The 24,180-nt window shown below is 39.4% G+C and overlaps 3 protein-coding genes across 4 annotated transcripts; 1 reads left to right on the top strand and 2 right to left on the bottom strand.

Annotated features, from left to right (window-relative positions):
* Window positions 1–2,392: 2,392 nt before the first annotated feature.
* On the bottom strand, window positions 2,393–9,785 carry them4 (thioesterase superfamily member 4). Of its 2 annotated transcripts, none has more exons than XM_012865703.3 (6): window positions 9,221–9,785; window positions 7,377–7,569; window positions 5,858–6,020; window positions 5,442–5,552; window positions 3,703–3,827; window positions 2,393–3,620 (listed from the first exon to the last, which is right to left on the bottom strand). In XM_012865703.3, exons 1-6 carry the CDS (start codon window positions 9,347–9,349, stop codon window positions 3,577–3,579), a joined length of 765 nt encoding a protein of 254 aa, XP_012721157.2. In that variant the 5' UTR covers window positions 9,350–9,785; the 3' UTR covers window positions 2,393–3,576. The 2 variants fall into 2 exon arrangements, with proteins under 2 accessions (XP_012721157.2, XP_012721158.2); XM_012865704.3 differs by having other exon boundaries at window positions 7,377–7,566; window positions 9,221–9,784.
* Window positions 9,786–10,203: 418 nt separating this feature from the next.
* On the bottom strand, window positions 10,204–12,678 carry si:dkey-87o1.2 (uncharacterized protein LOC796684 homolog). Its single transcript, XM_012865705.3, has 4 exons — window positions 12,158–12,678; window positions 11,530–11,584; window positions 11,208–11,325; window positions 10,204–11,103 (listed from the first exon to the last, which is right to left on the bottom strand). Exons 1-4 carry the CDS (start codon window positions 12,452–12,454, stop codon window positions 11,067–11,069), a joined length of 507 nt encoding a protein of 168 aa, XP_012721159.2. The 5' UTR covers window positions 12,455–12,678; the 3' UTR covers window positions 10,204–11,066.
* A 2,756-nt stretch (window positions 12,679–15,434) lies between these two features.
* Window positions 15,435–18,705, top strand: zgc:174935 (uncharacterized protein LOC796019 homolog). Its single transcript, XM_012865702.3, has 4 exons — window positions 15,435–15,990; window positions 16,829–16,883; window positions 17,004–17,118; window positions 17,212–18,705. The coding sequence occupies exons 1-4, from the start codon at window positions 15,697–15,699 to the stop codon at window positions 17,621–17,623; spliced, it is 876 nt and encodes a 291-aa protein (XP_012721156.2). The 5' UTR covers window positions 15,435–15,696; the 3' UTR covers window positions 17,624–18,705.
* Window positions 18,706–24,180: the final 5,475 nt, after the last annotated feature.

Here is a 24,180-nt window from a genome sequence, read left to right as displayed (position 1 = left end):
AGATAGATAGATAGATTGATAGATAAGATAGCTTAGATAGATATTGCATGTTTAAAAATGTGTGAAGGGCTTTGGAAGCATTCCCAAATAAAATAATCTTGCGAAAGTTTTATTTTGCCGTTTCCTATTTTTGGAAAAGTTGTTAAAGAAACTGCAATTTCCAAATGGCTACTGCTTCTGACTTCCCTCCATAGCCACCTGTAAAACAAAGCTTGCAGCTTTCCTTCAGATGAGTAATGGCCCTCCTGCAGAAAAGCCAACTTGATTGAAGTAAAAGCTGGCAGTGGCGAAAGATTGTGAAATGGAGCTCTTCCACATTAAAAGACTGATGGGCCTGAAGCGCTTCAGTGGACAGAGCGAGCTGCAGGTGGTTTAACTGAAAGTGGAAAACAGCCGCCCTTCATCCGCTTCCTTTAAACCAGACTTGACCACATGAGACTGGAGGGGGGTGGGAGATTGTATTTATTTGTCCTGCACTTTCATGCATTAGAAAGAGTTTGAAAAGTAGGCAGCATTTCCATCCATATGCATGCTTCAGCGAGGTTAAAGATGTGAGGGGCCCTCAGAAGCCTTACCAGGCCTGTGCTGCGATGTACATGCACACACAGAAACCACACAGGAGACCAACATGCGGAAGAACTGACGTTAAATAGAGTTAGAGGCTGCTATGGCTGTTACAATTATTTACTAAAATAGAGTTTAGTGCTTTGAGTTTAATGATGCTTTTTAAAAAAAAAAAAAAACTCTAGGTAGTCATTCCATTTAAAATACGCAAGTCATTTATCAAAGGGCAAAAATGTTTAAAATAATTTTGGGAGTTTCAATTATGAGTTTGAAAGTCTCTTTTTTTAGGGTGGGATGACTTTAAATTCATTGATTTTCACAAATAATTGGCTGCACAAGCATGCATTTTTACGTGGGCTGTCTCCATTTAGAGACGGTTCACATTTTCATATGAACCGTCTCTAAAACGTACAGTTTTGACCCACACAGGATCAAAACTATACATTTAGGCTCAGATATATGCATGTACCTGCTACTTATCTGCTCTCATCTCAGAACAATGGTCTCCATCAAACATCCCCACATGGTTTCGGAAAGAAAAGTGAAGACTAACGTTAAGTGTCTGGACATTTGTGGACTATCCTTAACAGCTTGGTCCATGCCAGGATATCAGATGCCCAAGGATGAACTGGACCGGCGAAGGGTCACGATTCTCTTCCCGATATCTCGGTTGATTTCGTTGCCCCAGGTTGTCACCTAAGGTAGCAGCGTGTTTGAGGTGTTGCCTTACAATGTATATACAGGACGGCCTCCATGTAACTCCAATTTTGTGAATCAGAAGCCTACAAGCCATGGCATCATCTGGACACTCCCAAATTGTCAAAGCATAGAAATCTTGGTGTAAATTACTATATGTAGGAGTAAGAAAAGTAATAAAAAGTTTCATCTGTCATGGATCTAGCTTGTTGCAAGTTGAAGTAATTTTGGTTTTGGCTAGCCCAGGGGCCTGCAACCTTTACAGTCTAAAGAGCCATTTTGCCTATAGTCCACTGGAAATAAACTCACTCAGAGCCGCAAATGTTGCCTGGCCTTTTGAAAAAAGACAAGTTCTAATTTTTGATAAAGACCTACTGCAGGAAATATGTTGTCATCGTTAAAGAAACGCCCTTTTATGTCTATTTTGAGGTTTAAACAAAGAAGATGGACGGGATGTTGATATTTCTGGCTAATGATGTAAAAAAAAATAGTTTCCAACATAATAAAGAAACATTGATTTAAAATTAAATATTACTGGCACTTTTAGCATCATTCAGTTGTGAAAATTAAACACAATTATTCCAAGAAAAAAAAACCTGCCAAAACATGCATTTATTATCATTACTACATTTAAATGCCATAATAAAAACATCATTTGTAGCCAAAGTTATTAAGAGCCACTGTGGACGTTCCAAAGAGCCACTTGCGGCTCCAGAGCCACAGGTTGCAGACCCCTGGGCTAGCCTAACTCAATTAAAACAGGGAAGGTTTTGTCTGGTTTAATGACCGAACATGAGGAAAAAAAATTGTAATTTTAAGCCGTTTATATAAATATGTGCTTTCAACTACATACATTTGAACTTGAATGGACAATTTTGAACCCATGTTCATTCTTCTTTTAGAAAGACCATTGACTCTATCGTTTTTTTTTTGGCATCATCTCCAGCTAGAGAAAGGACAGCATGAGATTCACCATTAAAATCTCCATGGAAAATGACTGCATGTGAATCTCTGACTGGACCAGGAAAATCATTTAGGAGACCAAAAAAAATAGGCTTCGTCTACATGGCCACATGGCTGAATTACGACTGTGTCAGACGAGCAGGGAAATAACTCACAAAAATACATTTAGTAGATCTGGATTATTTACTTTAATACAATAATTGTGTGGTTTTTTTTTTTAAATCATTCGTCCGCCCCATAATGCCAACAGGGGCCTCTGTTTTCTTCCATGTTACATAAAGAACAAGACAGACATGATGTGGAACATAAATAACTACTGTGCCCCTTTCAAACGTGGTCATGGCACTAAAGCAAAGAAACCAACTGTGAACGAGAAGCTTTAACTTCATGGTCTGCAGTGGATGCCAGCGCAGCCCATCCGTCTGTGATGTGGACGTCGCCATTTTTTAACCGCTCTGTGCGACACGCCACACTCGTTTCTATATGCGTACACACGCTCAAAGTGCCAGCGAGAGAGCGGCGCTGGCCGACGAGACAAACCTGTTTTTGAAGGGCTCGTCTCTTCATGACTAGGTTGTGATATTCTCATGGCGAGAAACATTTCACATTCAAAACCAACCACAGCCACCACACGGTGGAGTAACAGCTAACAACCCACACCTGACAACCAAAGCTCGAAAAAAATAAAACGTGTCAGAGGTGTAATACAAAGAGCACGAAACTCTCGCTTATTAGAAAGGTGATAACATTTAAAAGCTGTCATCATTCTTTCTTCCTAAACCCCCGGCTTTTGTCTCTATTTCCAGTTACCGCCGGTACAGATATGCTTTTAAATAAGGAGGCTTTGTTGCAATCGCTTCAGCACATAAAATGATAAATACTTCAAATATTAAGTATTTGGTAAATATTACCAAATTACCATAAATCCAACAACAAGCTTTCTCTTTTCTTTCACATCTATAATCTTTTCTTTCTGTAATGAAAACAGTAATCATACATGAGGCTTTGTTCCTGGAGACAGGAAATCGAATAACCCCAAACTTTAAGGCCCCTGTGTAACTCTAAAAGTCATAAATATACTAAAAACACTTTAAAATTTGTTCAATAAATACAGTTCGGATATGTAATGTTTTTATATTAGTACCACTAGACAAAGGTATTCAAGTTGAGACTGTTAGTAGTGACATTAGACTATTAATACAATGTGGTATTTAGTGAGGTTTTTTTTTCAAGATGACCTGGAAAATATGTCCATAATCCAAACTAATGAGATTTTTCTCACATTCAAACACACACACACACACACACGTTTGTTATGGCCTCTGTACTTGATCCCAGCCTGGCGTGTTGGTGTCACCCTCGCAGCAGGTGGCTGACATTGATTGACACAAACAGTGCTGCAAGGAGAAAAATCAAGAAGTAAGGTGACAATACAGAATGTAGCAGGACTGGAATGAGAGCGACACTGAGGGACGTTACCTGCTGCCTCTGTGTGCAGTTTGGAGCCGTCCGTGCTGGTCACTCTACAGGAAAGAAAGGTTTTTTTGCCTTCCTCCTTGTCCATAGTAGACTCAATCAGCACAGTACTTCCTAGCGGGATGGGGCTACAGACAAGAGAACAGTTTGTTAAGGCTAACAGACTACTGGCCCACCTGATCAGCATGTCAACAACCTTAAAATAAACTCTCAATATCACCAGTACCACGGCTTTGGCACCCCTAAATTCACGACTTCCTGTTACGTCAAACAGGACGACAGAGCTAGGCCACAAAACTTGTCAAGATCTACACTCAGAGCAATAATTAAAACATTTCAAAACAACTAGGACTGGGACAACCAAGGCTGGTTCCATCTTTCCAACATGCAGAGCGAGAAGGATGATAAAAGAATCTCCAAAGCTCTTTTCTAGAGAACTGCAGCAAAGAGCGGCACCTCCTGTATGGGCCACAGCATTTCCGTAACAACCATTGAACACTATTAACACACCCACTGGTGGTTTAAGAGGCATTCTGGGCTCTAACATCACAAACATAAATCTCTTTAATTTACTAAAACTCTACTGGGATTTGAATCTGTGTGAAAGCACCCCAAATAACATCTGTTAAGTGTAGTGGAGGACCTGTCCTGCTGTGGACCCGTTTCTCTCCCAGTAGAGATGGGGAACATGGTTGGAGTGCCTAACATCGTGGACTCCAGAGATTTAAAGAGCAATCTGGAAGAGATTGCTGGAAAACTAAACATGGGTCATTGTGTCAGTCTTTCAACAGAACAATGGCCCAGAACCCAAATCAACACAGATCCGAAACAGTTCACCAAGCAAAAAAAATAAATAAAATTTACTTTACTTTTCCATGACCATCTCAGCCCCCACACTAGAAAACTTATGAGACAAGCTGAAGGGAGGACAGCATCAAAGAGGGGCCAGGACACTGGGATATCTAGACAGAATATGCTCAGTAAAACTTTTAATATATACCCTCTTCTGTTTAGTAATAGTAATAATAGTAATATCATCTTTATTGTCATTGAAACATACATTGAAACATCCATTACAACAAAATTTGTTCTCTGCTTTTAACCCATCACCCTTGGGGAGCAGTGGGCTGCAATGTGTGGCGCCCGGGAAGCAATCTGGGGATAAGGTTCTTGCTCAGGGACCCAGGGTGCCGGCACTGGGGATCGAACCGGGTACTTGCATCCTTCTCTGAGTGCAAACGTGCTGCTCTAACCACTAGGCCAGCACTCCCACCTGTTTGCAGCAACCCTGGCAAAATCATGTAGCAAAAGACCAGCTGATATCCTACTGGCAAAAGGGTTAAGAAATAAAGGTAGGCCCCAATAATTGTGCCATCTGTAATTTTGCTCAAAACAATTATTTACTAATGTTGGATTATTATATTGTCCCACTGAATAAATGTACTCAAATCAAACTTTGTTTTTCTTTAGTTTCCAGTAAAGGATTATTATTCTGCAGTAAAACAAAATCTATCTATCTATCTATCTATCTATCTATCTATCTATCTATCTATCTATCTATATCTATCTATCTATCTATCTATCTATCTATCTATCTATCTATCTATCTATCTATCTATCATGTTTTGAAGCTTTGCAATGTTTCAGGCAAAGGTAAGTCCGTATATCTGCACCAAAACAGTGTGACAGGTTTAAACAACAATTTACTGCTTATGCTCCATTCAAACATTTGTTGCTTTTACCTGCGGTAGTTGATGTTAAGGTTGGCGGTCATAACCGGTGCAGAGAGCAGAGAGGCGTGAGTTCCTGTAACCGTATCAATCATGGTGGCTATTGCCCCCCCGTGGACATGTCTGGAAACACACACGCTGTCGTTTAGACATTTATTATCGTTTATGACGTTTGAAGCTTTAAAACTTCCCCACTGGGAGATGCTTTTTACTTTTATTTTTTAAAAGTTTGACTTTGCTTTAAAAGTTAATGTTTTAGACTGAAAACCCTTTGAATAAAAAAGGTAGGAATAAAATGGTAAACATTTTCTTTAGACAGAGGCTATAAAGGCAATGAAACTATTGGAAATATGACAAACAGCTACAAAAAAATAAAAGACATATAGACATTCATACATAATCATAGTGAGGAGTGAACACTAGCTCACCCTGGTGGCCCCTCCAGCAGGTGCCCAGCTTGGAAGATGCACACACACCTCTGCTTGTCTCGTCTGAAAAAGAGAACGTACTCAAACGCGGCTCCGGTGTCCCTGATGTTCCTGGTGAAAAGACGAGCTTTTGACTGGATTATCTTGCTGAGATACACTCCCCCTGACAGGATACAAGACAAACACACAGAATAACTTTGTATGATTACCATGAAACATACGTGCATTATAATTCTGGTACACGAAAGAGACTTGAATGAGAAATCACAATCAAATTGCTTCATCTGCAGTTAAATCTGCATTAGGGTGTGTTTTCGTAGTGAAAGACAGCCTCTCCAAAGTTTTGGACAAGCTTGGTGAAGGTTTTCACGAAAGACCCAAAAACATTGTTGTCATGGAAACCTGTTGACCCAAAGGTGCCACGGTTTGCTGCAGTGAACTCTGGCGTTGTCTTTTTTTAACCTTCCTTACTTCCCCGCTGAATGGTGACAAGACAAACCTGGGTCCTCGATCGATATCGTTTGTCACAGTTCAAGTTTTTCTTTTTTACCTTTACATTACTGCTCTGATTTTAGATATGGGACAGTTCAGAAAAGCAGCCGTGTCCTTACTTATGCAGATCAACACGTTTGCCTAACATGAACGGCTCTCGTTCTACCTGTTTTGAGGAGTGGTTAACTCGAAGAAAACAAGAAGTTCTTGATTACCAGATAAAAGATCCTGTACATCTGATCAACTGAGAAAAGGATAGTTCAAATTTAAAATGCCTCGGTTACACAGATGTTTTTAAAGAATTGGCCCAAGTGCCGGAACTATGGGATTGCTGCTTTTGTTAAAATTAGGCATTTCCTAATGCTGGATTATTTCACAACTGAATATATTAAAATTAAAAAGGTAGAGTTTATATATATATATATATATATATATATATATATATATATATATATATATATATATATATATATATATATATATAAACATTTGAGTGGGAGATTTTGCTACTACAATAAAATTTGAAATAATTATATACCTTTTTACACAGTAAAGGTGGAAGTACTGTACAGATTAATTATTGCTCTTATTGTCTATGGGAGTAGCAATTTTCTTGACTTCGTGACTTAAAGTGTGGAAAAAAACTGTACTTAAAAAAAGTTAAAGCTATATGTTGGGGAATGCCAAATATATGAAAACTGTGTGCACGCTCTCGACAAGCCTATAAAGAGAGGCTGTTGTCAGAAGATTCTTTAACAATCAGTTTTGATCCCTCTCCATTTGTGCATAGACCCGTTTTTTTTTTTTTTTTTATATTGGCCTGGTTGAAATAAAAGCCTCTTTTTTTTCAGCTAAGTCCGTGTCAACAGTTTCTTTCTCAGGAGCATTCTCACATCAGCTGTTTGGAGGTGACGGCCCCCCAAGACCCAACAGCAGACGTATCTGTTGCAGATTATCTTTCTTAAGCTGTTCACATCGCCCAACTAGTTCTACCCTCTAAACAAAGCAGCCCAGTTTGCATTGTTACCTGTTGCATACTTCAGAGACCGATTGTAGCTGGGCAGCCTCGTCCACTGCTCCCCCTGGTCCTCCTGTCCTTCTGCCGCCTCCCCGCTCTGGCTGCTATAATGGTTATACAGCCGCATCATCTCTTCCCCCCACGAGGAGTTGGGCAGGCTGAAGTCTCGAGATTTGTGGGAAAAGATCGATGACAGAGCCTGCTGAACATTAAAAGAAATTTACGGCTCTTTAGAAAGCATCCCTGAGTCCTAAAAGTGTAAATCTAGAACGCAGTCACTTAGGTCACAAACTGCGGAGAGAAAAGGAGAGATTTGGAAATGTAACATTCAAAAGAATGCATATTTTATTTGGACGTTCAGAGCTATAAATCAAGCATTTCCGATCATTTTGACCCTACATACAGTGCCCTGCAAAGTGTGTCGACGCCTTTTTTTTTTTTTTACATTTTGTCCCGTAAGACACCAAAACATATATTGCCAGGATTTTATGGGAAAGACCGAGAAAAAGTAGCGAATAATTGTGAAGGGGACAGAAAACAATGCATGTTTTTCAAAAATATACAAAGGAAAACCTGAAAAATGTGCTGTGTGCTGCCCTCATTTTGCTTGTATTCATTTATTCACAAAAAGGCAGCTACATTGAAGTACTGCTTTGACGGAAAATTGTAAATATGCCACTCTGCGGTTTGGCGTGATCTGTGACCCATTTTCTTTTAGACTGAAGACTTGGTGCCCAGATAAGAAGAGAAGCTCCTTGTAGAAGCAGTGTACTGCTGCAGATGCTCTTTATTTGGCCTCCTTTACTCTGGTATCCCACTGCGGCCGCTTGGCAAGTCACATGAATGGTAAATCTGTCTGATTAAATTTCAGCAAACGTGCAGAAGCTATTCTGTGGAGATCTCAGAGGTTTATTAGAGAACATGAGTGAACAAACAGCACCAGGAAGACCGAAGAACACTGCAGGTGGATCAGAGATAAAGTTTAAAGGAGGGTAGGCAGAACGTTGTTCAATTTATCACTCAAAATGGAAAGAGTATGGCAAAACAACAAACCTCCCAAGATACGGTCATCCACCTGAACTGGCAGGCTGGGCTTTAATCAAGAAGCAACCAAAAAAATACAAACGGTACATCCAGAGGAGCTGCAGAGATCCACAGCTCAGGTGGGAGAATCTGCTGACCGGACAAGTTTACGAATCGCTCCTGTACGGAAGAGCTGCGAGAAGAAAACCGTTGTCCAAAGGAAGCCATAAAAAAGTCCTGTTTGCCAGAAGTCATGACACAGGAAATGGACGGAAGAAGGTGCTTCGTGTGTGAGGCTTCAATGCTGATTAATTTATTTATGTATTGGCTTATTCCTGCAGAATGCCATTTATGGTGGTGGACTGCTGATACCTAACATCACCCTGAACCATCCTCAGGTTGGAACACGGTGGTGGCAGCGTCATGGTGTCCACAGGGACAGGCAAAGCTGGTCCAAGTTGACAGGAAGATCGAATACATGTGAAATTTGTCTTCCACTTCAAAATGATGCCCTACCTTGACTTGGCTTCAACACACAGGTGGTTACAACATGATAAAATGTTCATGATCAGGGGGGGTGAATACTTTTGCAAAGGCCTCTACAATACTAGTCCTTAACTCTCTTCTGCCATGGCGGAAGCGCATTTATTAAAATATATACAAATACGTAGTGATGCATTGGCGAGCTTCCCTGAGTTAGCTTTGTCTGTCTGTTGTTCATATGAGGGGACAGTACAGTCACATCAGCTGGAAGCCCCTGGAACCAGAGAGAACAGCATGGCGTCCACAGCGTCATTCAGCCCAAATAAACAGTTCAGTGCGGATCTTACCACCACGGTCCGCTCCGGCGTGGTCCTCAGCAAAAGCCTGGGACATCGTGTCTTCAGCTGCGTTTTCCCGAACGGGAGAGAACCGCTGCAACGAAATCCGCTGAAAATTCGTCCGACGTTTCGTGCCATCTCTGAGCAGCTAGCGCTCAGTCCAAACACAAAACAAAAAACAAACAAACAAGGGGATAACACTGTACCCACAAGGCTGGCGTGATACCGGCGCTCCACGCTTGTTTCAAAACGGGTTTCAGATGTTTCGTAAGCGAAGTTCTGCCGCTTCGCTAAAAACCGAGCTGCTGAAACTCTTTCCTGAAACTAGTGCAGACATATTTTCTAAATTCAACGAACCCGGGAAACTCTGACACTGTTCTACCCATAGAATATCATGTCTATGGTTCTACCGGTGACTTTCATGTGTCACCGTGATCTGCAGCGTTCGTCAACTTCCGGTGGACCGGCACCACTGACGTCACAAGCCTAGGCGTTAACTGCGTGTCACGTGTTTTGAAACTTGCATCAGGATTGGCTGAACGCGCTGAAAACGGCTTCCTGTAAACACCGACTTTGTCATAGCAACTGACTTTGTCATAGCAACCAGGGTGTCGTCTTCTAAAGAGCGGTGCGCATTTTCTGCTTTTAAAAAATAAAAATCGCAAAAACATCGTAGTCATATTTTTATAAAGCCCGGTCTTCTTTGCACGCACTCGCAAAGAAGAATAAAATAACATGAAGGAATAAAAAAAATAAAAATAAATAAAATAAAAAAAGTTGCCCTTGTTTGATTTTTTCTTAAATTATTTTACAAAAGTATTTACAGAGATGGTAATGCATCCGCCATCTTTGAGTTGACAGTTTAATCGATTTGTGTTCTGTTTTAGAAGCCATCTGTCGTTTATAGATGCGTAAGCATCTGAGCTGGTAAAATAACACCAAGAACATTTTATAGGTAATGGCTGTATAGAACAAAAAGGCACACATCAATGTGAGAAAAATAATAAAAACATCACTTTAATTTCAGAGTTCAAAAACAACTTTATGTGAATAGAGACTCACTGCTTTAAAACACAGCCTTTCCAACACTTTTCATCAACCACTGGCTCGGTATGTCACAGGAAACTACAAATTAAATATAGTAGTCATGAACTAATTTAAAATAAACAAAATCAAAATCAAATAAAAATGGTCCAGTGTTCTCAAAATTTATGACCCCCCCCCCCCTAATGTACAGATTTTCTCATAATTTAAACCTTTACTTATCAGTGCAAAGAAAACCACGCAAATTAGTTTTGCCATCATAAAAGAAAATCTTAAATTGTCCACTAGGGAGAGTCAAAAGACCAAGCTACTCAGCTTATCAGGGTCAAAATATTATATAACAATTTTTACTGTTGTGGCTTTGGTCATGTTTCGAATATTTGCAAACATAACTACATTTTATGATGATCCCGCAGTGAAAATAGTGCTTCTGGGTCCTCTAAATCAAGAAGGCCAACCTTCTCAGCACACCAGAAAAGATTAAACACATTGGACACAAATATCTGTGAATACCTTGATAAACAAACATGTTTTAATGTCTGTTACAGAGACAAAAACCACAAACATAAAGCTTAACAAGCTCCAACCAAAACAATTGTTTCAATAAAGCAGAATGTTTTATATAAAAAATATGAAAAAAACTATTTCCCCATTCCAAGAGTCAGCTCCACTTGGCCTGTAAATGAATGTGTGTAACAATTATTAATATTTCATTTAAAAAAGAAATACCAAAGAAATATACAACTCAAATGGTTCTTTTTAGATGTGTTTCTTTGTGGAAACATTCAGCCAACTTTAATTGGAATTGATGTTATTGCGCTGCTGCACCAGATTCTCCACACAGTTTCCTACAAAACCAAAAAGACACAACAAGAAACAAATCAGGATCTGACAAAATAAGGCTTTCTTCGATGAGACCATGACCAGTATATCTTTGCATCACACATCTTACCGTGCCTCCTCCTTTTCCATATTTGCATAGGCACAAATTGCTTTGTCTCTGTCCAAGATCTGTTGTTTTAAGCTCCCAATCTCCCCCTGAGCCTTGTTCTTCTCGGCTTCATGATCAGCTGAAAATTGCAGAATTTGTGATTTAGATGTTTGATAAAAGGTTTGATATATGTTTAAAAAAAAAAAAAAAAAGAGGTTTGAAGAGAGTGACTAATACAGTATCATATATAAAGTGTAACCAGGAAACAATCTACCTTATTTACTTACACACAATGGCTGCAGTGTTAGTATACTGTGACAGTATTCCTACTGTCCGCACTTACCTTTGAGTTTATTTATGGATTCTTCCAGCTCTGTCTTCTTCTTTTCAATGTTGCCCTAGCAATTTTAAAAACAAAAGCATTTGTTAGCAGTGGAAATGAAGATGGGCACATGCAATATAACACAGTATGAAAAACATACATACATACATACATACATATATACATACATACATCTAATTAAATATTTTTGCATACTTGACGCTTGGGTTCACACAAACAACCCCTGACAAACCTATATCGAGTGTGGGGTTTGGAAATGAGTGACATGGCCCAGGGGGGCATTTAAATAAGCACTGGAAGGGGAAATATAATCATATGGTTGGATGCCAATTTACTTCTCTGTTGCTTTTATGAGCGCTCATTCCCTGCGGATTTGGCCTCCCCATGCGTTCTGCACGGTGTAACATGTGGAAGAAATCTTGTTTACTGAAAGCGTAAATCCTCAGATATGATCAAGCGATCACAGCACAGCTTGAGAGATAAGAGACCGGTTTCTACTTTGTGAAGAAAGGGCATTTTATATCTGAATGTAGTTCATTGAAGAAAAGTTCACTCAGTTACCCAGGGCACAATTCAGCCAGCAACTCCTCCACCTCTGGAGCGTTTTAAAACTTTATGTGTGCCTTGCCTTCTCCGTGTTGCAGGTCTCCAGACTTTTCTCAGCCTCCTTCGTCGCCTTCTCTTTCTCTGCCTTCTCCTTCTTCAGGTCCTCTAGCTTCTGGTTGGCGGCCTCCACCGAGGACTTGAGCTCCTGGATTTTACTTTTCATGTCCATGATGGAGTCTTCTCTCCTCTTGACCTCCGCGGAGCTCTCCACCATGCGGACCCTCAGGTTACGCAGGCTCAGCTCCTGGCGCAGAGTCTGGAAGACCATCGCTACCATCACCGCCACGCTGACGGCGACGAAAAAAATCACCAGCTTCATCCTTAGTTATAGTTTGTTTTTTACTCGATCAATGGTCGATTTGAAAATAAATAATGGGAAGCTGGGGGCGTCTGCTGTGGTGTGTCGACCGCCGGTTGTCACTCGTTCATCTCGGGTAAGAACGTCCCCAGTTCTCTCCCGTGGATCGGCCGACACAAGGTGGTGACAACACCGGCTATACCTGCCGAACAAGCTGGGCGTGTCGATCCACCTGCTTCCTGGTGAATTGTACAGGCTCTAAAAAAAAAAAAAAAAAAAAAAAGACACGATTAACCCTGTGCACATTCACATCACTACCTGCACATTTCCCAGCGACTAAAGTCTCCCAAACGCGAGTTGGTGTTAGACTTTAAAAATCATGACGCACAGTGTAGAGAAATGTACGTGATTAATTGATATTTAAATTAGATAGTATGCAGGGACATTAGCTATCTAAATCCTTCTGCCAAACAAACGTACATCTATCTGTTAAAAGTTCAGATAACTTCTTACTGATGTTAAAATAAAACATGAGAAAGCAAATGATTTGCGTTCCCGTACGGCGTAAGGGATATTCAGAAATTTTAAAGTGAAATTCTGTTAAGGTTCTAAGCAAGTGACATCTTTCCAGCATTAAATTACTCTCTTAGACTAATAATTTAGTATAAAAATCAAGGTTTCCCGGAACCAAACACAAAGAAGCAGCATTTAGTTGTTATGCTCCACTTATCTGGAACAAACTCCCAGAAGAATGTAAAGTGTTGAAACCCAGAGTTTCAACAAGATTAAAAACCAATTTTTTTTTAGAATTTCCCTGATGTTCACTTCAAATTGTTGTTGTTCACTGAAATATCGTTAGATTAAGTTGTCAGTCCAACTTATCTTGACCTACTGGTGCTATTCCACTGCAATGTACTTTCCTTTGTGTGTTTTCTTTTCTTATGTTCTGTTCATGCACAGCATTTTGAATTGTCTTGTTACTGAAATGTGCTATACAAATAAACTCGACTTGCCTTGTCTAGTTCAAGTGGGGCCAAAACAAAGGGTTCTACCTCTTATAACAGCTATAAAGGCTATTCATTGAACCTTTAAACTTTGATCATGTCTGCATTGAATGGTTGTTTCTAGAGAAGTCCTTTTAAATTAGAAAATTAAGATTGGATGCTGTGAAAATTCAAAGTACTGGGAAGGGAACATGTAAAGTAATCTATTTCTGGCCACATATGCTCTGACATAACATTAAAGTGGTGTAAAAAGCTAAATATTACGGGGGGTTTAAGTGAACACAGCATTGATTATTTATTTTGAAATTTTCTCCTGTAAGCTGTGAGGCTTTGTCTGGCCTGGTCCCATCACACCAAAGCTGTGGCACAAAAAAAAAAAAAAAAAAAAAAAAGGCCTGCAGCATATGCACTTCTTGCCCCAGATGAGGAAGTTGTATCTGCCTCCTCCTGTTTTCAGCACCTTCAGGGGCTCCCTATCTGGTTGGGAGCCTGCCATGAATCTGACAGGAAGGTAGTACAGAGGCTGGTGAGGACAACAGAAAAACAATATCTGGACATCACTTCCTCCAATCCCAGCAGGGGTGGGGCCACTTGTGTGTTGGCCCCTGCTGAAATCTGACAGGCCCACCTGACATTGTCCTGTCAGCCATCCCTCTTATGCCTGACAACGATTATCAGATTTTAGGTGGATGCAATTCCAACCTAAACACCACTGGTGCTAATGAGCCTAATAAGAAGCTTATAATTTTCCATCCAAAATGTTCTAATCATAGCTGCTAGCTCCTGTTCCTTGACCTTATATGAAGTCAACATTAAGAACTCTATTGTGGATAGAAAAGGAGCTTCGGAGTGCTATACCGATTTCAGATAGATTTAACTCAAACGTCATTACGCGATGATGCAAGTCAAATCCGGGCCTTCAGCCTTCCAAAAAAGTACAACAACAACAAAAAAACTCAAGTTAGACAAATGTAGCGAATGGCTAAACCTTTCCATTACACAAACCAAAACATATGAAGGTGTATAAACTTATACAGACTTGTTAGCTCTAACAATAACCTGTCCAATTGCTTGTTAATGGCTTCTTAAACAGACCTAACGATGGCGATGATTTAATTTATTTCATTGTTTTAATTTTATGAATTAATTTTTAGGCTAAAGGAACTATGAAAGGAAGCATACAGGCAGCTTTTCCTACCTCCCTCCTTTCTGACTGCACTATTCGGACAGCACTTATCATGGCGGACACTGACACACTTCCGCTTTAGCTTAAGAGTCCGTAGTTAAGAGCTTTTCGGATGCAGCGAAAGTATTTTCAGCCTGTGGCAGTCTAAAATCTGTTCTGTGTGCATGGAGGTCGGACAAATATTTGGCCACTCTATGAACATTGTGATGGCCTCTTACTCAGAAGAATCCTAGAAACGGGTTCAAGATGTTGCAGAGACACTGCCTGACCAGAATTTCATCAAAGACACCTCCCACCCACACCGCAAACTGTTCCTGCTTCTGGGGTCTGGGAAGTCTGCTAAAAAAAATAATAATACAATGTTAATTTTGTTTCTGTGCCTTCTCTGAGCCATTTTACATATTCTCATCCAGATATGTATTTGATTATCTGAGTGGCAATACAGATATATCTGAGTCTAAGCTGTCCCACAGATCTTGCATCACGCAAAAGTAGCAACCGTGTGCTAAGAGAAAAATAAGGTATGACATGCACATTTTTATTTTTTCTCAAGAGTAGCTTCAGCCTCCAGGTCCAACTAATTTGGATTTATAGTAAATACTAAAGAAGTGAGAGTTTTCTGTTGCAGAAAATATATATAATATTAAACTCCTTAAAACTGTTTAACAGAACCTTAATTCAAAAGTTCGTAACTATCACTTTAAGAGGTAAGGCAAAGCTCCCAAGTTTGACGCGTTACCAGGAGACAACAGGTGGAGCAACCCGTTCCTCTTCTGAAAGAGATCCAGGAAGGGGGCGTTCCTTTCCGCCCGTACAACTCCGATCCAAGCGGTTGAGCAAAGAAAGCCCAGGTGAGTCGGCCGCAGGTGATCGATCGATTGGCTTCAATTTGCCAACGATGCGCAGAGAGGAGGCGTAACCGTGGTGACGTGGAGCTTTTACATTGAAGCCGAGGAGCTCTCCGATGGCGCATGGAGAGTAAAGAACCCGGACACCTGTAGGAAGAACCTTTTGACACCATAGATCATAACTTAAGGACATCAAAACAAGAAGGTTTTCGGTCCTTACACAGGATGAAGGTGCAACTTGTGCTTCCCCTGACGTTGCTGACGTCTGTGATTTTGGTGGGGTTCATGAAGATACGCAGGAAGGAGCACGAGAAGGAGGAGAAGCGCAGCCGGTTCCAGGACATCAAGATGCGGGTGACCAGCGATGTTCTCCAGGAGTACCAGAGCGAGAAGGCGGAGAAGCACAACGAGCTGGAAAAGGCTCAAAGCGCGCTAAAGACGATGGAGGACGAAATGAAGGAAGTGCAGACCAAAGCTGAGAAGTCGACTCAGGATTTAGCTGGCTGCCAAGATTCCCAGGTGATTATAGTTGGTTTAATAAAATCAGCCCCATCACTTAATGGATAAATCTGACGCATCCAATTAAAACGCACATATCTGAAGCCAGTATGAAGCTATTGGGAAGCTGATAGACTATGATGATGATGATGATGATGATGATGATTATTATTGATTTAAAAAAATCTGTCACATAAAAGTTACACAAATATTCTACTATGTTGCCAAAATATTTTCTTATATATCTAATAAAAATCCTTTTCTATATAAAAAATTATCATTTGTTTATACATCTTATCCTACCTCAACAGGTTGTTTGCTGTCAGTCACAGCAAACAACCTGTTGCTTCGGGAAGTAGTAGCATGACAATATTTTCACGATAGCATCATACGCAATTCTCTTCTTGATTTCATTCTTGAATTTTATTTTTACACCTGAAAAACTGGGTAAAAAGGTTTGGTGGAGACACGTCACCTTGCTGAGGAATGCCATGTGGCTCGTTTAATCTTTTATCAGCACCAACCAGAAAATCAGGCTCGACCTATTCTCGCAGCAGGATGAATGACTGCAGCCCAGAAAGTTAAACCAAACGGCAACAGAACTAAACCTGTACCTATAGTACTGTGATAAAAGTTTGTATTCTTGTTTCAAGTTATGAAATCAGCTCTTTCATTATCTGCTGAGCAGCATCCCCTGTTTCCATGAGATAAACTGTGGTTTTCATTACATAAGTGTGATGGAAGTCCTACTTTGATTTCTATAAATATCTGTGCAAAGCTGTTTGAAATGTAATGATATCGTCTAATTACTACAATATATGGAAAAGCAAATTGTATAAATCATCTTGCTCATTGGCAGAAATCTGGCACAGACCAGTTGGCAGCGGCAGAGACAAACCAGAAAAACCTTAAAGGTAAACAACATCACACAAGTCTACGTGTTGGAAACAGGATTAAGCACTTGTGTTTGCTGTAACCCCTTACTGTTTTTATTAGCAACACATTTCAAGTTTTCATTGATTTAACACCTACAGCGGAAACTGAGAAGGAGACGGCTGAGTGGAAAGCAGAATTGGATCGACTGAAACAGCAGATGGCAGACAAAAGCCCAGTCTGCAACTTCTTGAAAGAAACACCAGACCCAATAAAGTGAAGTCACGTCTTTGCTTTGGTTACATTTGCAGAATAATCTAACAAATCAAGTTTTTATAGCAGGTTTACTGTTGTACTTTTTTCTTCAAGGACTATGTGTGGCATTAAAGAAGAGCCAAAGCCTGAGCCGCCCAAGCAAGAGGAGGCAAAGCCTGAGCCACCCAAGCAAGAGGAGGCAAAGCCTGAGGCCCCGAAACAAGAGGAGGCAAAGCCTGAGGCCCCCAAGCAAGAGGAGGCAAAGGCCGAGGCCCCAAAACAAGAGGAGGCAAAGGCCGAGGCCCCAAAACAAGAGGAGGCAAAGGCCGAGGCCCCAAAACAAGAGGAGGCAAAGGCCGAGGCCCCAAAACAAGAGGAGGCAAAGGCCGAGGCCCCAAAACAAGAGGAGGCAAAGGCCGAGGCCCCCAAGCAAGAGGAGGCAAAGGCCGAGGCCCCCAAGCAAGAGGAGGCAAAGGCCGAGGCCCCCAAGCAAGAGGAGGCAAAGGCCGAGGCCCCCAAACCATAGGTGAAAAAGGAGAGAACCCCAAACAAGAGGAGCAAAAGACAAACCCCACTAGAAAGTAAGAGGACATAAAGACAGATGCCCTGAAATAAAAATATGCACTACCATCATTTTCTACTCTACATCGGATGGTCAACAGATCTGTTCACAGGAACAAGAATATCCTGATTTTCATTTTAGCTGGGAAACAATGTTGCCGTTGACATTAAGCATATCCAAGAAAACGGGATACATGTGTATTTGGTCTTTAGTTTCTTGATATTTATGCAAAGTGTAATATTTATGCTTATTGTTAGGTTGTAGCTTTAAAATGGTCAGCGCAACAGTGCAGAAAGTTAAACAATGAATCCAGTCAGCCACAGAAACCTAAATGCAACTAAAAACGTCAGTGGTGTTGTGCTCTAACACCTAACGTCAAGTTCAATAAAATTCCTCTAAATTGAAAAATATTTTTTGTCCCTGTTGGTCTGAGACCAATTCTCCATCAGGGAACTCCATTTGTTACACCCTAATTTACCAAATGTCCCGGTCTTATTACGTTAAATATGTCATTAAATGTTACATGTTGTGGAGGTAGGTCTTCTAAGATCAATGTTTTTAAGAAATCCTTTTTTTGTAGCTAAATAGAAAATAAAAACATATTACGGTGCAGGGATTGTTTTGCACAGGTTTTATTTAGTGAAATGTGTTTGTGGTAATTTAATCCCAAACAGCTTTTATATGATAGTTTTTTTCAAATGGTTTATGGATGTGAAGAACTTTCCATATTCTCTCTTCTTCATTGATCCTACAGTTGTGTCCATGAACTAAACTCACACTGCACAACTAAAAAGAAATAATTTATTAAAGGAATTGGGTATTTTGGTTTCTTTTTTCCCCCACAGGAATATAATAGCAAAGTGCTGGCATTTACAATGCTTTGCAAAATTTTTCACATCACTTTTTTTTACATTTGTCACATATCTGAAACCTTTGGAGATTTTATGTCATGAACCGATACAAAGTAGTTGATAATTGTGAAGCCGAAGAAAAATGATGCATGGTTTTCAGACGTTGTTTTTGTATAAATAAAAATCTGAAAAGTGTGGTGTGCATTTACATTCAACCTATTTACACTTCTGAATAAAAACAAGCAACTGGTTTTAGCAGCCCTTAAATTAATAATTCAGCTCATGTGTGGGTGATCTAATCTCAACATAAATTCAGAAATTCTGTGAAGCTTTCAGAGATTTGTTAGAGAATATGAGTGAACAAACAGCATCATAATGACCAAGTAATCCTGCAGACAACAGCTAAAGTTGTGGAAAACTTTAAAGCAGTGTTGGGTTATAAAACAATATGCCATGCTGTAGACATTGCAGTTAATCTTGATCTGCATCATCCAGGCTAGCAATGTCTGTTAACATGAAATGTCTGTTAATGAAATAATAAAGCCATAACTTTTAAAATTATTTTAAACTTGACAGCAAGTGCACAGTGTTTCTACGGTGGTTTTAATGAAGATTAACTATCTCTAAGTGGTAACATTTGAAGTAATTTTGATTTAATTATATCGTAAAATTACAAATAAAGCTTATAATAAAGTATCAACAGTAAAATTGAGGATAAAGCATTCAGCCAATGTTACTTGGAGAACTCTTGTTCAGCATAGCTAGGTGGGTGATGTCTTTACTATAGCATAGTGTGACATAACACATTTCAAAATGACTCCAAAGTTAATGAATGGACATGCATGTAATCATAGACTTGGAATACGGGTAATACGACTTGGAATTGCTTGAAAGAGAACATTTATTCCACAGAAACCCAAAAGATATTTATAAGCTATTTTTGCTAAGGTAACTCATCAATGGCTAGGCTAGCGATGTCTTTGCAAATACTGACAATAAATAAATACATTTTAAGATGCTTTATTTTTCAATGAACAGACAACATACATAACCATAGGTTTGAAAAGAAAAAAAATAACATTTATTTCAGAGAACCCATCTTCCGAAAGTAATTGAAGCTAATAATGTTTTTATCGTTACCTGTTCTACAGTGGGTTTAAATTACAACATTCTCTCAGGATATATTTTCACTTATGCAATTAACAGCCATTAGAATATTTGTTAGAATTATTAAAACGAACTTTAACAACATGAAAGGATAATAAAATAATTACTTGCCACTTTGGAAACGAGAACTCTTATTTAGCACAGCTAAGCTAGCTATGCCTTTGTTAGCATAACATGATGAATCACTCAATCTTAAAAATACTTTATTCTTTTAATTTGATAGCATATATAACAATCTGGAATAGGCAGTAACAGAAGAATATGTGAAAGAAGAAGATTGGTTTTGGAAAAAAATGCTCACGGTTATTAAAATAGGTATGCTAACAGCTGAGCTATAATTACTACTTAATTTGGTTCAAGTTGTTGAGGAAGATAGCTTTAAATATCTCTGAATTCTCCTCTGTATTAACTGTTGCAGGGTATTATTTAGTCCTTACAGAGTTGTGCTTTGGGTGCCTTTGGTTATTTGGGGAAGAAGAAAAGATGCCGCCCTTCAAGCTTATCTACACGTTCCTGTTTGGGTGAGGCATCCCAAGGCCACCGAAGACACTATTATTTTTCAACTTTGAACTTACAAAAACAATATCTGGATATCACCCACTCTTAGCCTACTACCTTTTGTAAACTACATCAAAATCAAACAAAAATTCAGCTTAACAGTCCCAAAATACAGTATGTACTGAACAACAACCCAGGAACACCAGAAGCATCTTAATTATTCTGTCTGCTGCACTGATGGTACAGTTGCTGCCGTCATCATCATGCAATAACTGCACACTTACACTGCAGGCAAGGTGTGTTTAACAAGGCAGCTGGTTGTGAAATACCTGTTAAACCTGAATCTTGGTTGGGCAGCTAATGATTAATGCATGTCCACAACTACAGAAAGAAGAACAGCACTGCTCTATGTCCCATTGAACATCGAGACACACAGAAACACACACAAAAGCTTAGTTGTTTTGTATTTGCTTGATATTTGACTTCATGTAAATTTGAAGGACGGCAGCAAAACGCAAATTACAGAGGGAGGAAGAAAAAGAACAAGGCAGATCATCTGTGCTCAGTTTTCAGCACTCAGTTCCACTGTGTCACCTCTCTGCTTGGGTCTGCTCTACTGGTTTATGTCATGCTTTCAGTGTTGGCCTTTGGTTTCAGTCCTTTATTTCGAACTTCAGATGTGTATTTTCCCCTCTATTGGATAACTCCTTCGCCTTCAATTCTGAAAGCACAGAGATAGTTATGGAATAATCACTATTAACATTGCCAGCGTCTCTCTCTGAGTCTGCCTTAGGCACGTTATGTGAGTGTGTGTGACAAAGAAATGTAGAGAGAGAGAGAGAGAGAGAGAGAGAGAGAGAGAGAGAGAGAGAGAGAGAGAGAGAGAGAGAGAGAGAGAAAGAGGGAAGGACAGGATTGCTGACTGAAAATATTTGTCACTCCTGATCATATTTGCGTTTTCTGTCAAAGTGTTAAATCAGTTTGTGCACAGGCTAATCTCAGAGTATCATTATCACTATTTAAATATTAGTTTTGAATAGATGAATAAAACATTGTCTTTTTGCTGTGTCTGCATGAACAAAAGTGTTTCAGTGTTTTTAGCAGGTTACACCAATAACCAATTGTTAATTAAGAAAAAATCTATACAGATATTAAAAGTAGAGGAAATAAACCTGATTGCATTCGGTTTAAAAAATAGCACAAAAACAAGTCTTTATTTTTACTTGACTTTGTACATTAAAAAAAAAAAAGATCTTAAATGTCTTTGGTTTGAGGCATGATATGCGGCTTTTTGAGCTCTGTATTGGGTCTTGTGCACCATTTAACTTTTGTCAGCTTGTGTTACCAACAAACACACTTCAACCTCAAAAATGAATGTATCTTGAACATATTCAAAAATTGTTTTCTCAATGATCTTCCGATGTTTAATTGTAAACATTTATCAAGATTAAAGGCACGTCACTTCATTAAAACTTGGGATGTACCTGACAACATTTTTATCTTCTGAAGTCCTTGATTCATTAAGGTTTCACAGTATGTTACTGTAATGTCTGTATTATTAAAGCACCTTGCAAAAGAGTTCATACTCTTTGATCTCCTTTTTTAAATTTTCTAATAATACAACTACAAACTTCATTGTATTTTATTGGCTTTTGTTGTGATAGATTAACTCAAAGTAGTGAATAACTGCCGAGAAAAAGAACAAGAATATAGCGTTTTTCACAACTCTAAATTTGAAAAGGCCCTGAATTATTTTTCTTACCCTTCTTTCAACATTGTTCACTGCTTTGTGTTGATATATCCCACAAAATCTCAGTAAAATAAACTTTTTGCTTTTGGGTTTGCTTTTGGCAAAATGCATATGAATGCCTTTGCAGAGGACTGTATCTGCCGTCTAAAGCGTATGCACTATTCTGCTGATTCCTGCACTGTTCCATTATGTCTCACTCTGCCCTCCATCTTTTGCCGATTATAATGACCCCCCCACCCCCGAGGCTCACGATTAGGCGATCAGAGATCAGGGAACCATCATCACGCCCCAATAGGCTGGCAAGGTCATAGCAGGAGAGAGTGGTGAGGTGATGTTAGAGGATCAGTCAGCCTGACTGATGTCTGTGCTGTTCATAAATGAGAAGTTTGATTTCTTTGACATACAAAAAAAATGCTAAACTTTTTCTAGTCCATTAGTTTTACTGCTGGAAATCTTAAAGCGGAGAAATGGCAATATTTTTTCTTTCTCTACTCAGGGAGTTTAAAGTGGAAAGCTCTATTAATCCAATCCTACATGGTAATTTTCTTATAGCTGATATTAAATTTCATCCATTATTAAGTGGCAAACACAGTCATGACCGGCTATATATGTAGAGGTGAAAAGTACTGTGTTTTTATTGGCAGGCATCTGGCAGCTGATTCTGATTTAACACGTGAGAGTCCAACCATATGCCGGCACACAACCACTATTTATGCTCAAGGGCTCAAATGGACTGAAAACAAAGGACACTGCAACCTCAGAGTTTATGCTGATTCTCCCCAGATATCATAAAGCTTGTATAAGCATCATGTATGTAAAACAGTAATCAACCCATAATTTAAAGCGTTAATTTTTTTTTTTAATTTATCAAACTATTTTCCGCAGTTAATCAAAAACAACCATCTATAACCATAATATCTCCTTTGAAATCTCCCTTCATACAACTTTGTTTGTTTTCAACTTTTCAGCGCAATACAAGCACAAATCTCTAAATATTTAATGTGCTTTTGTGAGGCTGTCAAACAGGAAGTATTGTCTGGCACACATCCTGTTCAACCCCAAAAAAATAAAAATAAAATCAGCTACATTTGAGCTGAAGCCAAGAGTTCTTGGTGGTATGTCTCCATTAGCTTTGCACTTCTAGAGAAGGACATTTTAGGCTATTCTTTATGTTTTTTTAAATGCCTCAAGCTCGGTCAGATCGGATGGAGAGCATCTGTGAGCATAGATTTTAAGTCATTGGATTTGGGTCTGGTCTTTGACCGGTCCATTCCAGCACATACATTTTCCTTTTGTCTAAACAACTTAGAGTAGCTCTAGGTGTTTGCTTAGGGCCATTGTCCTGCTGGAAGTCAAACGACTGCCCTGGTCTCAAGTATTTTCGACTTAGACTGTATGCAAACAAAATTTCGTTTGCATACAGCTTGAAAATTCACAGTAAATTGCAGTAAATTACAGTAAATTACAGGATAAGGTGCAGTGGTTATTTATGTAAACAACTGAAATGCAAACAGTGTATACAATGCAGAGGAAATAGACAGTGTGCCCTTTCACAGTATACAGGTGAGTATTATTAAAAACTGTGTAGTCTACGAATGTGGTGCTGCATTCCGCTAGTTTTGCTCCAGGATTGCCCCCTTTAACTTCATCAATCTTCCCATGTAAAAAGCATCCCCACATACTGATGTTGCCACCACCATGTTTCACTGTGGGGACGGTCTTATCTAACCAGAGCACCGTCGCCACGTGTTTGATGTCTCCTACTCTGACCTGCCTGCTATGTTCAGTAATCTATGTGTTAAATAATGTTAAAGGCCCCTGAAACCTTCACAGAACTGTGTTAAAATTAAGAATAAATGAAAGTTAACTGAGCTCTTTTTTTTTTTTTTTACTAATTATGTGACTTCTGAAGACAGTTGATTAAACATCAGGTGTGTCCCATTTCCCCCTACGTTTAGTTGCTCATCCTTTTAACAATAGACAAAGTGAAGTGACCATCATGCTTGGCATTTGTCCTCCCTACAGGCAAAAAAAACCTGAAAGTCATTTGACTGTGGTTATGCTTTTGTCTGTGTACATGTTTGAATGTGTACGTGTGCGTACTGAGCGAGCGTGCTCACGGTAGCATGAAAATCACATGTATTGATCAGGCTAATGCGTGGAGGAAAGGCTGCAGGCCACAACAGCTGATCAATATATGTCTAATTACATCAGCGTGAGTTTGTATAGTCCCGAAAGGGTGATTATTGGTGTCC

This window comes from Fundulus heteroclitus, chromosome 3 (genome assembly GCF_011125445.2).
Source record: "Fundulus heteroclitus isolate FHET01 chromosome 3, MU-UCD_Fhet_4.1, whole genome shotgun sequence".
Taxonomy (NCBI): Eukaryota; Metazoa; Chordata; class Actinopteri; order Cyprinodontiformes; family Fundulidae; genus Fundulus; species Fundulus heteroclitus.
This window is presented reverse-complemented; position numbering and strand designations above follow the sequence as displayed.

What these genes read in the sequence shown, in the direction of transcription:
- si:dkey-87o1.2 (XM_012865705.3), bottom strand. Translation starts at nt 12,454, where the DNA reads ATGAAGCTGGTGATTTTTTTCGTCGCCGTCAGCGTGGCGGTGATGGTA. An exon ending in AGACCTGCAACACGGAGAAG is followed by an intron (nt 11,585 to 12,157) that starts GCAAGGCACACA and finishes TAAAATTGCTAG; the next exon opens with GGCAACATTGAAAAGAAGAA. An exon ending in ATCCATAAATAAACTCAAAG is followed by an intron (nt 11,326 to 11,529) that starts GTAAGTGCGGAC and finishes TGCAATTTTCAG; the next exon opens with CTGATCATGAAGCCGAGAAG.
- zgc:174935 (XM_012865702.3), top strand. Translation starts at nt 15,697, where the DNA reads ATGAAGGTGCAACTTGTGCTTCCCCTGACGTTGCTGACGTCTGTGATT. An exon ending in CTGGCTGCCAAGATTCCCAG is followed by an intron (nt 15,991 to 16,828) that starts GTGATTATAGTT and finishes GCTCATTGGCAG; the next exon opens with AAATCTGGCACAGACCAGTT. An exon ending in AAACCAGAAAAACCTTAAAG is followed by an intron (nt 16,884 to 17,003) that starts GTAAACAACATC and finishes TAACACCTACAG; the next exon opens with CGGAAACTGAGAAGGAGACG.
- them4 (XM_012865703.3), bottom strand. Translation starts at nt 9,349, where the DNA reads ATGGCACGAAACGTCGGACGAATTTTCAGCGGATTTCGTTGCAGCGGT. An exon ending in GTCTCTGAAGTATGCAACAG is followed by an intron (nt 6,021 to 7,376) that starts GTAACAATGCAA and finishes GTATCCTGTCAG; the next exon opens with GGGGAGTGTATCTCAGCAAG. An exon ending in CTTAACATCAACTACCGCAG is followed by an intron (nt 3,828 to 5,441) that starts GTAAAAGCAACA and finishes TCTTGTCTGTAG; the next exon opens with CCCCATCCCGCTAGGAAGTA.